The 15,051-nt window shown below is 33.3% G+C and overlaps 2 protein-coding genes across 2 annotated transcripts in view; one reads left to right on the top strand and one right to left on the bottom strand.

The window, feature by feature from the left end:
* Positions 1 to 9,418: 9,418 nt before the first annotated feature.
* On the bottom strand, positions 9,419 to 12,025 carry LOC106105422. Its single transcript, XM_013285715.1, has 4 exons — positions 11,799 to 12,025; positions 10,937 to 11,112; positions 10,395 to 10,561; positions 9,419 to 9,750 (listed from the first exon to the last, which is right to left on the bottom strand). Exons 1-4 carry the CDS (start codon positions 11,965 to 11,967, stop codon positions 9,555 to 9,557), a joined length of 708 nt encoding a protein of 235 aa, XP_013141169.1. The 5' UTR covers positions 11,968 to 12,025; the 3' UTR covers positions 9,419 to 9,554.
* A 1,255-nt stretch (positions 12,026 to 13,280) lies between these two features.
* The window catches only part of LOC106105308, a 16,903-nt gene continuing 15,132 nt past the window's right edge, over positions 13,281 to 15,051 (top strand). Inside the window, exons 1-2 of the mRNA XM_013285598.1 lie at positions 13,281 to 13,297; positions 14,106 to 14,286. Of these exons, the coding sequence (XP_013141052.1) occupies positions 13,281 to 13,297; positions 14,106 to 14,286 (198 nt within the window). The remainder of the gene's footprint in view (positions 13,298 to 14,105; positions 14,287 to 15,051) is intronic.

Below are 15,051 nucleotides of genomic sequence, written 5' to 3'. Positions count from 1 at the left end.
ATAACGGAAACCATTTATAAAGTTTGAATTTCGAGGTGAAAAGTTTCTACATTATTCGAGTCTGCCGGTAATTATTACATCAATGAAACTTTTAATAATTGGATCAATTAGATGACAGTGTAAAAAATTATTAAAAGCTTTAATCGAAGCATAAATGAAAGAATGTAGATCTAAATTAATTATTCGTTTAAAATGTAAAACATATAGATTTTTTTATTTATTGTAATTCTCTCGAATACAGTTTTCAATGTAGATTATGAAATGCTTAGCAGATTTAAAAACTTATCACTGATAAAAAATAGAACATGAAAAATTATTTTGAAATATTGTAGATCAAAATATAAGTTACAACACATTTATTCACGTTCTGTTTTAACAAAGCTATAAATTATGTTTAAATGAAAACATATTTAATTATTTCCTTTTTATCTATTTACTTTATTGAGTTAAATGCAAGATATATTTTCAAGTTTGGATTTAATGATAATATTATTGTAACCTGAAAGTTAGTGCACTTAAAATAAGTACTAGTATGAAGATTAAAGTGTAGTAGGAAAAGATTCTAAAGAATAATTACTGGATTCAAAAGTTCGTAGCAACTTCACGTTTGAACAATGCACCAAGCAGTTTTAAATTAACTGATAGTTGCGGCTGCTATAGTTACTCTACCGTGAAGTCATTAGGACTTAGCTCCGCGTGCGAACTTTATAAATCGAATGGAATTTCTATTTAAATAGCTAACTTAGACTATAGGACTCGATAATACTTCGATTTTTTTTATATATAACATAAGGTGGCAAACGAGCAAGCGACCACCTGAAACCGCCAAAATGGCGAAGCGACCGCTGCCCATAGACATCCGCAATTGCAGATGCGTTGCCTACCCTTATACGACGGAGGAGGTGACGCACATAAAGAGCATATTTACCCTTCCTACGCATCTCCTCCACCGTCAAATCCACTTCCTCTTCCCAACCTCTCCCTATAAGAAAAAGGGTGGTAAAGATAAAGGGACCCAAATCAGGCCAATCATCAAATCATTATGACATTTATAATAATCGATTATTTAATTATTAATGCTTATTTATAGAGCATGATTTGTGAGTGACTATTCTCGTTTCTTTTACATTGGCTTTGAATTGTTACCTTCTTACCCTCTGGGGGAGAAAGGAATATTCTTTATTTTTACATGCACTTATTAGGTCATAAGTATGCGTATTTGAATTACTTAAATTAAAATAATCATGTAGGAGCATCATAAACCTTAACTTTAGGTAAAGCGATCACTCGATTCAATATAAAATCATGGGAAAAACAATTAAATTTTCATCAATCGAGGACAAATAGCGAGAGAAGTAAATTATCTTTTATAGACGCGGAGAGCTATTAAATAGTAAACTAAATTGGAACCCTCGTACTAAAGACATGTCGATGGAACATGTCGCTGAAAGTCTGATAGAAAGCGACATCAACCAATTACGCAACCCGCTTAACGAATTAAGCTTGGCAATCAATTTGCTCCACAACTAATGAAATAAATATTTTCTTTGTTGCAGATCACGTTTGAATGGTCTTTGTGTAAATGAAGAATAATTTATACTATTTACCGTCCACATCAATTAGTGTATAAAGAAAGAGTTAAAGACCTGTGTGAATGTGAGGAGAGAAATCGTTAGATGTGGTGGACGGATTTATTTTTGACGTTGGGTTAGTTAAGCGTGGATGGTGTTGGCGTGGGAGCAGCGCGGGGGATGGGGGCGCGGTGGGGGTGTGCGGGGCGCGGGGTGCGGTGAGGGGGGCGCGCGCGGGCGCGATGCGCGCTCTCCTAGCGCTGCTCGTGGCGTGCTGGTGCGCGCTGGTGGCGGCTCGCGACCTGCGCGTGCTGCAGGCGGATGCTCGCGCCGTCTTCTTCGTGGGCATCGCCGCCCCGGCGTCGGCAGCCGCGGTCGTACGCGCGTTCAACCGCTCGCTGGCGGAGGTCTCGCACGCTTACTTCGCAGCCGACTATCCGCTGCACCTGCGCAACATCACGCTTCAGCCGCTCTACATCGAGCTGCCCGAAGATGAAAGGTAAACGTAATTTTAGTTAAGCTTAGGCAAAAGTAGCATGACCGGATGTCATGCGATCCACACTACAAATCATAACAAGGAGTCATAAAACGTTTCGTTAACTTACTAAGTCAAGTGAATTCTAGTCAAAGCAGCACCTTTAGTTATCACTGGCGTTCTTTTGCTGTTGGTTTTTTATCTTTTTTTTTTTTTTTGGTAAAATAACAGTAGAATGTTATTTTTAAATTACAAACGTTGTTGTCTCGTATTTATGCGTACAATTTCGTACGGTTTTTGAAAACAAAAAAGATGTGAAAGGTTGCCACGCGCCGGCGGCGGGGGCGAGGGATCGCCGTTTATATGAATAGCACTCTGGAGTCACAGAGGATTTGGTATGCTAGGCAGGGTGATGTTACACAAAGAAAAATATTGCTTAAATTGCAATGCCCAGGGCGATTCGTCTAGTAAACGTTCCCAGTCCGTGTTGACATAATATCTCTGTGTAACAAAAAGCAAAGTTTCAGTATTTTTTATCACTCGTAATCCCTGAATATGTAACAGTGTAATATTTTTAAGGAAGTAAAACTAAAACGCAATAGTTAAGGTAGAAAATAATTAATTTGCAAGTGTACAAATTTAGCTTATCATGTTTCCTTCCATTTTATATAACTGAGTGTCCAAATATAACTTTATTAATATATGGAAGAAGTCCATAAATCGAATATGTTTTTCTTCGATTCAGTTCACTATCTGATTTGCCAATCTAGGGTCTAAAATCTAAGGTCAAACGTATAAAGTGTTAGTGCAAATACAATTTTCTAGACATGTTTCTTTAATGAGGGTTTATCTCTAATCAGTGCTTACTTCAAATTCCACAGCAGACCCACTTTATCGTACAATACAAAGCTATCGCAAAAGCTCAAGTAAGCCAGACACAATACAGATATTAATTAAGACACGCTGATCTGTACACTAAGTTAAGTCGGCAATTAATTTTATGACAAAGAAATTAAATTGGTTCAATTTCAAACTTAACCAAACTAGTAAGCTTCAGATAAAAACATACAAAGTTTCTATTTCTATCTTTAGATTTCTAGGATAATAGATAATTTGTTTTTCTTTGACTTCTACTAAATTTTCGTACAGCACATCTGTGTTATTAACTCAAAGTTCAATATTTATCACGCATAGATAATCTAAAATTGAACATACGTTTTCAATGGCACACGTTTTTGAATATACCATGAGTAACGTTACTGAGAATTTAGCCTATATTGTATAAGGTACAGTCACGGTAATCCGCGGTGTACCACTTAAGAAACAATTGCCTTGTTCATCGCAACGAGACAAACTCCGTCTCATCCTATAAATAACTAATTAGATAGCAGTGAGTATTTTGAAGGGATAATAATAATCAGACACCAGCTGTGTATCACTTCCCGTCTTTTTTCATACAGATACATTAAGCTGTGTTGTATTGGTTCTTGTTCAGCGTCTTGTTTCAAATTGCTCAAATGATTGTAATTTTTTAGGTGAAACACCGACAGTTTCCCTGATTGTACTTTTAGAATCTCGATATGCCACTATTGTCAAGTCCCGGGTCGCATGGAGCCTGTCAATTGTGTCGGCGTAAATTAATTATCCTGCCGCTGCTATTAATAATACATAATTGAGACCTTCTTGCGAATTAATTTGTTCCTCGCAAAATCATAAGGAATTTGTTTCAATTTGAATAAGTCTGTTACAATTTTTTCAAATAGATGAATCAGTTCATACAATAGGTATAAGGAAATAAAGGAATCTATTCATCTTTTGTAATTGAATAAATTTAAAAATTGAACAGAATAATGTAAATGTTGCAAGCAGAAATTAATTAAGATAAAGAAATATGTAATTTTATTTTTGTATTTATAAAGTAATGAAATAAAAAGATAATTCCATAGTAAATCCGAAAAAAAATCTGAAAGTCGATTGGAAAATCATTTACACTAAACCGTTAAACGGCATTGAATTTCAGAAATTTAAATCTATTGTACAATTTATAATAAAGTTATGAATTACAGAGCGTAATTTAATTAATTTATTTATTATATTCAAAAGCTTTTTAAAGAAATTTGCTTGATTGTTTAAGTACGTCGCCATTCGGCGGCTGGAAAACATATGACATGTAAATTAAATGTATACATTTGTTTGTAGGTTTTTTAACAAGTTACTATTTTTTTATATATTTCTAAGTAATTCTTCAGTTTCTGAATTTTTGTTACTTTAATATTTAGTTTTCTTTACGAAGTCTAAATAAATCCTATGAAAACAGTAACAGCAACTATCAATAAATCGATGAACAGTATGTAGAAACCCTGTCCTGTTAATCAATCAATAGTTGGACATGAACGCGTGTTGCTGCTAAAATTCTGCCAGTTTTGCCGCCAAACGATCTTTAGCCACGTCGGGCCACGTAAAATGGATTATTGATTTTCTATCGCACCATTCTAAAATTGATAACGTAACTCTAAGGGCCTGTCCCACCACAGGCTGATAGAGAGTCAGATAGCAAATGACGTCACTGTCAGATAAGGTAACAAAATCTGATATTTCCATCACAAATTTTAAACGTTGGATTATTATCAGACAATTTACAATTTGGTGGGACAGGCCCTTAATATTGTAACCCAAAAGTATACTTACAGATTTATATTTTCTTACAATTTGGATTGCCTTCGTAACTTCTTCACTCGTAGAAGATTTTAATTGAAACGGCACACAATTAATGATGTAGCAAATCACGTAATTAGTGTTGGATTAGAATTTCTAACATTCAAATGCAAATGCAAGGAAAGTGACATTACCAGTCCATAGTATCAGATATAAGTTATTCAAAAACTAACTTTATAGTATTTTTGGGTATAAAATCCACAAAGCGAAATCGGCGCGAGGTGGGACATCGCAAAATATCGCCGCTTAAATTCCGACGCCCAAGGCGGCTTGCCTCGTAAACCTTTGATAATGGCTTTCATATTTCAATACATAACAATGACGTCATCAATAACGTTTAGTTTAAAATATTTTTTAACAATAAAACTAAATGATCTCTTATTTAATATACAAACAAGTACGTATATGTTATTAACAGAGTGATTAATTTTATATCACGTCAACATCTACCGTAATAATGAACGCAATGTTAGCCTAATTTTCTAGCCTTTGAGTTAAATTAATTTATTAAAGGACCAAACATCTAGCTAACGAGGTCAAAGCGTGTAGAAATTAAGCATGACTTTTCTAAACAGTAATTCACAATTACAAAATACTTTTCTGAATTGTTTTTTAAAAGAAAATAATGTAATGTAAAAAAGTTAATAAAAAGCTGCTCGCCCCCTTTTAATTTTTCAAATAGAACGTAAAGATCTTGTAGTGAGAACTCTAAGTTGAATTCGCTTCCAATCAAATGAAACGTACCTCAACTCGGGCGGTAACATTTCGTACTTTCACGACAACTTGAGTTGTCGCGTTCGAGGTAAAAGTGGCTTTGTGAGAAAATAAAATCCAACACAACTTACTCGTCTCTAGTTTAATATCACTAAAGGTTTTGTTTTATTTTGTAGAAAAGCTAAGTTAGATACAGCTAGATTCTATTTAACCATAGTCGGTTTACTATTACGGTGTAATATCAATTAAAATATTACATACTCAGGTAACCAATGTTTAGTTTTATCCCAACTCAGAAGCGAAAGTTTATAAGCGAAAAACCTGACGTTATATTTCAACAGAATTGTTGTGATTTTGATGAAAATAAAATTGCAACATGTTCACATTTCTGGGTATTTCACTTCATATTTGAGTTATCGCAAATAAAACGAAATTCTTATAGTAGATGGATGTTTGTTAGAGTTTGTAGCCTAAACGACTGAATGGATCTGGATGAAATTTGGGATAGATCTAGAGCATAATCTGGAAGAACACAAAGGATACTTTACTTTTTTAACGCAACGCGGACAGAGTCGCTGGCGAAAGCTAGAACATAATTTTAATCAACATTAAGGGTGAGTTGCATCAAATCGCCGGTTATCGTAAAAGTTATAATAGGGTTACAAGTGCAAAAACATATTCTCACAGAGGTTTTATGTGTTTTTCGTTTTTACAATGGAAACATTTAAACCTGAATGTCAATAAAGTGACAAGTTGGTGTCAAGAATGACATTTACGTAAATTAAAATGTTTGGAAATTCATGTTTCGTCGTATATATTTATGTATCATACGCATGGTATTTTATAGTGACATAAACTTTTTGCCCACGGAGATGGAGAAAATGGCAAACTCTTGTGAAAATAAACTAGTTTGGGCCATTATTGAAACTGTATTTACTTTACTACTTAAATATGTAGCAAAAATGAAGCAATAAAATTATACAAATATAAATGCATCTTATTTATTTTCCATATTATGAATTGTCCTCTCAATGCATGTTGTAAATTGTCCTTTTATGGAGGACATTTTTTTAAATAAGAGAAAAGGGACAAGCGCTGTTGCTATGGCCTTAGACACTCGAAATTTGTCCAAACTGAATGTTTGGCCAAATTTCGAGTTCCATCTTGGAAATCCATTATTTCCGAGCACGCAAGACTTTATTCTTCTGGATTACATATAGGATAATAGTAGAGATTTTCTTTTTCCATTACTTTTTCCATTATTTGTACTTTTGAAGATAAGAGCTTGTGACAGTTGACACTACCGAACTGACACTAACCGTAACGCTAACTATAACCGCCCAAAATCGGGCGGTTATGATTAGTGTCAAATATGACGTCATTTTGACCATCGCAAAACTGGTGTAGCGAATATCATGAACATCCATAGACGTAACCATCGGGAATGTGCTGGTTAAGGTTTATAGTTAGTTAATGTAACTCACCCTTAGTAAATTTTAAGGTTATTCCAAATATTACCGTTACAAATAATTTTAACTTTAACGGTAACCGGCGATATGGTGCAACTCACCCTAAGTAATCACATTTCAAATGAAAATATTCTCCGAAAACTTGATTCCTTTGTTTCAATAAATTATAATACTGCCATTGTATATTACCTGAAAATAGTACAAACGAGTAGGTATACTAGTACGTGGAAATCATTGTTATACCGTCCATGCTATTGTGCTGAAAATGAGAAATGAAAGCTGTATTTAGAAATACTGTATGAATGCCGATTTACTTCCTTCGGTATTGTAAAATATAACAAAAAAACAACACATATTCCGGATTCTCTTTTTTGCTCTAAAAAAATCTATTCTCTCAATTGTGTTTCGATATTGTAAACGGATACCCGTAATCATACGAAGGATTTACTTGTATTTAACCAAAGTAACTAATATTCAACATATCAGAATGTAAAAATTATTTTAACAATTGTAATAAGAAAGATTAAATTAAATTGTGATTAAAACAGGTTTTAACATAAAATTCGCTTTAAAATTTATTAACATCTCAATTCGTTCCCAAAATTATACTCAAAGGGTCTGTAAAGCCGAAAGGGAAGATTTCTTTTTATACCCTGTCATAACACTTAACCGATATTAAGGGTCAAAGTCTTTTTAATCAAGACCCCAGCTTATAATTTTTGAATTTTAAGATTCTCGCACAGTATTGATTATTTGCCGTACTTTAGTCTATGAAAACATTTTTTAAATTTGTCATTGTCTCGCTCTTAAGAGTGCGGAAATTAGATACTTTTTAAGTACACTAGTGTATTGGCGATAGTCGTGGTTGTCTAGAGCGCTACGTCATGTGTCAGTCGTGACAGCTGTCACTACAGCGTGCGGAGCGGTTATGTTGTGCGCTTGTATTTGTGTTATGTTGTCGGTAAGTCATGTAATACTCCAAAGAATTTGAGCATAAAACATAATCAAATGATTTGTTATTAAAACATTTGTGCACTTAACTACATGTTTTTTAAATGTCACCTTCGTATACTCTTAAAAAGGAATACAAAGTTTTCGTTTCACGTACAAATAAAGTCATGATAACTCCTTTTAATAATTACAGTCTTTAAAGTTCTAAGAGTGTTATTGAAAATTCAACCATTTCCACGTACAAAATTACATTAGTTAAAAGGGTTTAAAACGTGGATCTATTCGGAAAATAATAGTTTAGTATTTTTAAACATGAATAGTAGAGATTGGCAATATTTTTAGTTGAAAATTATTCAGTCCCACGTTTTGTACACTGATACTTTTTGTGTACGCAGTGTTTTGTTTTTAAGTTACGGCATCAAATAGAAATATAGTTCATGCTCACACTATATTCAACCTCACAACGGTTTAACTAATGATGACTGGGCATCAAGAAAAATATCCAATGTCGAATAGACGATAATAATTCTTTTAATCTACTGAACCAATTTGCCGAATTTAAACTTTCAATGCTGTTATTTTTCACTTTTGATTTAGATAGTCGTAAACATTTTTTAATCTCTAAGTCAAATGTAGATGCCAGAATAGTCGTATCAGCATTCCCAACAGTGAATCTTCGTTTGCTTAAGCTTCTTGGGTCGATAAGTCCATTGGAATATTGCCATGATCCAATTCCAAAGGCATAAAGTTAGCGTAAAGTAAAATAAAGGTACAATCGGAAACAGTTTGCGTGGCAGTTTTATTTAGATAGCGTTAAATGTGGCTGGTATTTGTACTACTTAATTAAAATTACCACTAACTGTTAAGTAAATGAATTTTTTAATTTGTTCGGTTGTTGATAGTAGTGAATTTTAATGTAATTATCATAAAAGATTTTTTTTTATAAACGCATTTTCACTGTTCAGTTAAAACCATACCTTTGTTCTATCAATATTTTATGGTTCAAAACCAAGCAATTTTTTACTATGTTAATGTTTCAAGGTTGAACTTTTCCTAGCTTTAAATTTTACTATAGACAGGCTTATAGGCTCTTTGAAAAAAGCAATTTTATTAAGCCGGCTTGCGACTCTGACGTAACGAATTGGGAATTAATCGGTTGTTTTGTTGTTTTATAACTTCAAACATGATAAGTACCTCAAGTTATAAAATTAACGCTTTTAACTGATTACATGAGCAAAAAGTTAACGTATTAGCGTTATTAACGTCTAAAATGTAAATAATTCATGTAGTTATGAAGCGCAAATTGTCTCTCGTTTTGGCCGCTTCCTCGAAATTCAGAAAGCTGAATTCCCGAAAGGCAATAAAACGCAGGCATTTTCTTCTAACATAAATGTATGCATTAGGTAAATACGTCAACCCATAAATTAATAAAAGTTTTTTTTAAATAGCTGGAATTTAATGAATAATTTGGTATCGAATAAAAGCGTTATTACTTCAAATATTTATTTAGGTACAGACGGGTAAATAAAATATTGTATATAGAATGATTAGTACCTAATTGTAACATGTTTATCGTATTATTTCCGTTATATATTTCTATTATTCTTATTTAGATTATATAAAGTATATAGTGATCAAGTGTATTTCCGGGGTACTGCATTATTCAACTTTTGCCCCAAATATTTTCAGATCTTCAGTATCGGAGTCGAATTCAATGTCGCATTTCTCACCGAATTGTTTGTAGGAAATCTTGAAAAGGCATTCCATATCGGCTTTTTCAGCGGATTTTTGAGCAGAATCACTAGTAAATATACCTCCGGTTACATTGAAACCGAGCTCCTTGGCTAGAGCTTTCCTGAAAGGTAAAGAAGAAATTAAATATAGTAAAATAGGATGGATGGCTCAGGGGTGCAGAAATCAACTTGTAATCTACAAGTCCTTGGTTGGAATCCTAACATATACAAATGGTATTTTCGGCTTTAGAATTTAGCATTTATCCTTGATTTGTATATAAAATTAAGAGCAAAATAAAAGAGTCTTAATTTATTATGTTCTTAGCCATTTGGTTGAAACAGTAATAATATTTGAATGCACCTAAATTACAGATCGGAATTTCATCTCGTTAATATAATGTTATGCAGATTGAACACGATATTAAATCAGTGCATAATAAAACATACTTATATTATGTATATTATAAACCGAATTAAAGTCGTACCAAATTCAGTAACAACGACATAGAAATAATGGGAAAATTCGGCGTCAACCGACATTTATTGTAACTCAAATGTTGCTAATAATTTGGAGTCAGGCGCATAGGGTGACCATAAATAAGTATGTATGGTATCTTTGTATAGGCTGGACGATTCTCCATGACACTAAGTCTACATCTCTCCATCATAGCCTGGACGAAAACATAGGCTACATAACCATTTATCTTTAATTCTGAGCGGACGGTGTCGTGGGCGCCAGTTAGTATTGTTAAAATGTTTGTTATACCTGGCTTTTAGTAATTCAACGGCGATACCCAGACCTCTATATTCCGGTGTAACTGAAAGACCAGCTCCCATAAGGTAAGCGTTTACGTCATACTTGTCGTATATGACAGTAAACTTTGTCGCTTCGGAGAACATTCGGAGTGACATAATGCCAGCTTTGGATTTCGGCTGCGAACAAAGTTTTATTTTAAAATGTCTTCATTTCATGTTTTATGTCGTAAAATACATACGAAGTTTCGTGTATTTGGGATTAAAAATAATGATAAATGAAATTAAATGTATAATTAATATGTAGTTTTTGGAATGAAGTACATTGTTATTTATTTATTAAATCAAAATTACATTTTCACGAGTACATTGTTTAAAGTAACGGATTTCGCTGAAATATAATTTCAGTGTAATCCCTGAACATCAGTTGAGTACAAATTTCATTGTTTTAATGCCTCATAATATAATTTACAATATTCTGGTTTATTTAGTATTCACTGTACAGTTACACCTTTTACTAAGATAATGAGAGCGTATTAATTTCTAACTTCTTACCGGAACGTGTTCAACGAAGCGATCTTTCTCCTGCGGCATACACATGTTCACCCCGACGAGAGTGCGCCCCGCTCCCTCTGGTGCCGTGAGAAAGCAAGCTAAACTCATTTTCTGCTCAATGATCGACGTCAGGAGCACCCGGTATTCTTGTATCGCCTCCGGGTCTTCCGCCGTGCCTGTCAATTATTCAACTTTTTAAATTAGTAAACTTCTTTTAATTAAGTGTTTGATTTTTAAAATTCGAACAAGATTCGAAAACAATAACGAATTGAAAATAAATAAAGAGCAAGGCAAAATTGAAATTGGAATTAAATGACTTAGCCTTTTTTTGATTTAACATAGCTACAGCGGATTAAAGAAAACAGATACATATATTTTGTTATAATACCTGCTTTGTAAACCGACAACAATATAGATACGAACATAAACAACCGAATTGTGAAATTACATAACATTTTTTCATCCTATTAATAAAATCCCTTCAAACACAGCCGGACGATTTCTCACGAAAAATACCAAGTCATTAGCCATATTTTGCGGAGCAACCGTAGCCCAATTATTTCGGAGGAAAAAAGAGCTTTTTATGATCTATCAGATACAAACCTAGTAAAGTAACTTGTTAAATGTGATCTATGTATTTTATCAGAAAATATATTTTGATTTTATTTAAAATGGTTTCTATTTTCTTATTTTTAATTACAACTATTATGTAATAAAAACCTTCTTTTTCAACAGGAGCTAGTTTCGAAAAAATAGAAGACTCCGGCCTACAAAATTATTTTCTAAGAAACCTTAGTTACATCTTATCCGCAACTAAGCTTTTATTTATTAGTAATGTTATAAAATGTACATTTTTACTCACCCGCTGTCTTCCACCAAACGTCCTCCTTAATATAACTTCCCAGCATAAACTCCACGGCAGAACTCCATGTGTCTTCTGGTACATCTTCTATTGAAAAATTCAATATACGCCCGTCGTCTGCCTGTCTTTCAAATTCGCTCCATACTTTAGGATATATTCGTGAACACATTGTTTGAAATCCTCCTGTTCTGTTTTAAAATAAATTGTATTGACTTGTGGTGTAGTGCGCGAACTGGTGCAGACTGGAGTATTCCTATTGTGGTTGCGTTTATCGTTAACAATAGTACAGTATATGATAGTTGCGAATATGAATATTGTTGATACACAGGATGTTTCTTTTGTACAAAATTAATTAGATTAGATTTCAGATAAATAATGCTAACTTCTTTATTACTGATTAGTTTACATATCGATTTACAGCTGAACTTAAGGTAGAGAAATGAATTAATAATGACTACTGTAACTAACTAGTGTAAGAAGATTGATTAAACGTAACTTACGAACATTATATTTGTAATAACCACGAAAGTTTATAATTATAAAAGAAATAAATCGTTTCTTAGACAAATTTGTAATACGTAATAGCGAATAGTTCAGTCGTCTTAAGTACCCGCACTGTAGAATGCTTTGTGGCGAGAGAAGCGCATCAAGGCGGTTTTCTCCTGAGAATCCTCATGCTAAATTGCTCTTTATAAAGATTGAGTCTGAGTACCATAAACAATGATCAAATCCTTGTGATTCGTTGAAATATTAAAAGATTTCTTCCGCTACAGTTTTAAACATAACTAGTTTGTTTGAAAAATGATTTTCTAGCTTGATAGTAAAACATACATAATATGTTATTTGTATGGTATTCTTGTCCTTTGTATATTAAGAAAGTCTTTTATTTAACTAGCTTTCACCCGCGGATTTTTACCCGTGGAAATAAATAAAAAAAAAAACAAAAAACAATAGTAAGTAGCCTATCTTAGTAGTTTCTCCAGACTATCCTTACATCTGTGCCAAATTTCATTGAGATGCATTCAACAGTAAGAAACTCTAACAAATATACATTCATCTAAAATTTTGCATTCATAATATTAGTAAAATTAACATTATCAATGATTTAAATATTATAAAAGTATATGTTGTTTATACTTATAAAGCGTAGATACTTCTCTACGCTGCGCATATAACTCGTGACTTGAGACGTTTACTTAGAATCGTCCTGTATATCATTAATCAATACGATGAAATATGAATCTTGTAAATGATCTTTGAAATGATATATTATTGCGGTTGTTATTAAAATGTAAGGATGGATACCATTAGATCTGACTTATATGTATGAAGATTTGTAAATAAACGTAATAGATTCAAAACACTTCCTACAGCGAGCAAAAAAAAACTCAAGCGACTTAAATTTAAACGTTCAAAGCACTTTTGCATAACGAAGAAAGCGGAGCTTCTGTTTTATTTTAAACGGGAATAATTTCTGTAACAATGGACAGAGTTATAAAGTAAATAGATCTACTGTTTGTTAAGTCGAATTGCATAATTTAATATTGCTTTGTGCTTACGTTTCCACTAAAAGTGCCTCCATAACTTTGTAGTTGTTTGTGACATGTAAATAGTCGTTTGTGTAACTAATGTACATGTTCAACCGCTTTTGTCAACGTTTTATATGATAGAAAAATAACGCTAAGAGACATTGTTTAATTAGACAACTGCCACATAATTTAAACTACAAACTGCTATTTTACTAAAAGTTAGTGTTAGATTCTCGTAAAAGTACAATTTGAAATCATTTTCGTAATTGACATATATAATAAAAAAACGTTATAAAAAGAGCAAACGCTTTAAGCCAATTTTAATAAACAAAAAACCACTGATCATTAAACATTAAAAGATCAGCAAAAAAACCCTTACCTCAAGTACAATTTTCCGAAACAATAATAGCCCTTGGCAAGGTAATTGGCATCCCTTAAACCTTTACTTCGATCTTTTCCGGAAAGGACGTGGCAACAGAAAGGTTGCTTGATTAATTGTTTTGGTCCCTAAAACAGACAACTATGGATATATATTGTAAGGTTCAATTCATTCATCGATCTTTTCATTGTCAGTTTCGTGATTTTTTCTTTAAATAACCTTAACGAATCGCGTGTTTTGTTATTTATCTATCCAGCAAAACTGTTTATAGCAACGTGAATAAGTTCGGTTCCGCAAGACATTTTCAACTACGCCAGTTAAACAACAATATGCTGATAATTAATGGTTAGCATACAAGCTTTTGTTTTTTTCTAACCATAGCTTTTCCTATGTATTAAGGTTCAGTACGCGAGTGTTGGAGTCGACGTGCGCGGCGTTGGCGGGGAGACGCGTGGCCGCGCTGCTGGTTTGCGGTGGAGGCGGCGCCGCGGCCGCCGTTGTCACTGCCGCCGCGCGCGCCGGCGTCCCCGTGCTCCGAACCTCGCCTTCACATCTGCATCTCTCTTATACCATCGCTAATGTGAGTCACAGTTTTATATTGCGATATAAAAATAGTGTGACTATCCACAGTGTCTTTGCACTAACTATGTTTGGATCATGTCATCAAACGTTTGCATCATGATCAATTGCTGTATTGAAATAATCGATTTATCCAAAAATTATAATTATAGATTTACCCTAATTGTAGTTTTTATTATGTAGAACTACAAACTTCTAGCTATAGATGAAAAACGCTCACTTGCAAGCCAGGAATTTGCTTTATAGTGCGTTTGAAATTAATTATGCTCATCCTTAGTGACTGAAAAACACGACTATATTACGTGATGCCACGTTAGACGTTGCAATATGCGTTTTTAGAATTGGTTGCATACTAAGTTTAAAAATATTTACAAATCTAAAAATATAATGTAACTGTAAAACTGTTTATTATTCTTATCACATATTACCAGTAGAACTATCAAATTCCCTAATGGTTATTAATAATATATTCTTTATTATCTATCAAACGATTGTTTTATAGTCCTCGGGGATTCGATATTACGTAAATGGTATGCCTATAACTTTAATAGCATACAGGATGTTGCAAGAACTGAATTTTATAAAAAAAATTTTTGCAATGGAACAAGAAAATTTTTTAATAGTATTTATTTTCGCTTGTGCTCGTAGGAAGAATTGTCGAGCCCTCAGAAAATTTACATCATCATCATCCACTTGCCCTTATCCCTTATGGAGGGTCGGCACAGTATGTGCTGCTCTTCCATACATCTCTATCAGCCGTCATATC

Source organism: Papilio polytes, unplaced genomic scaffold, assembly GCF_000836215.1.
Source record: "Papilio polytes unplaced genomic scaffold, Ppol_1.0 DF822845.1, whole genome shotgun sequence".
Taxonomy (NCBI): Eukaryota; Metazoa; Arthropoda; class Insecta; order Lepidoptera; family Papilionidae; genus Papilio; species Papilio polytes.
The sequence above is the reverse complement of the archived record's forward strand: the minus strand, read 5'-3'. Positions and strand labels throughout refer to the sequence as shown.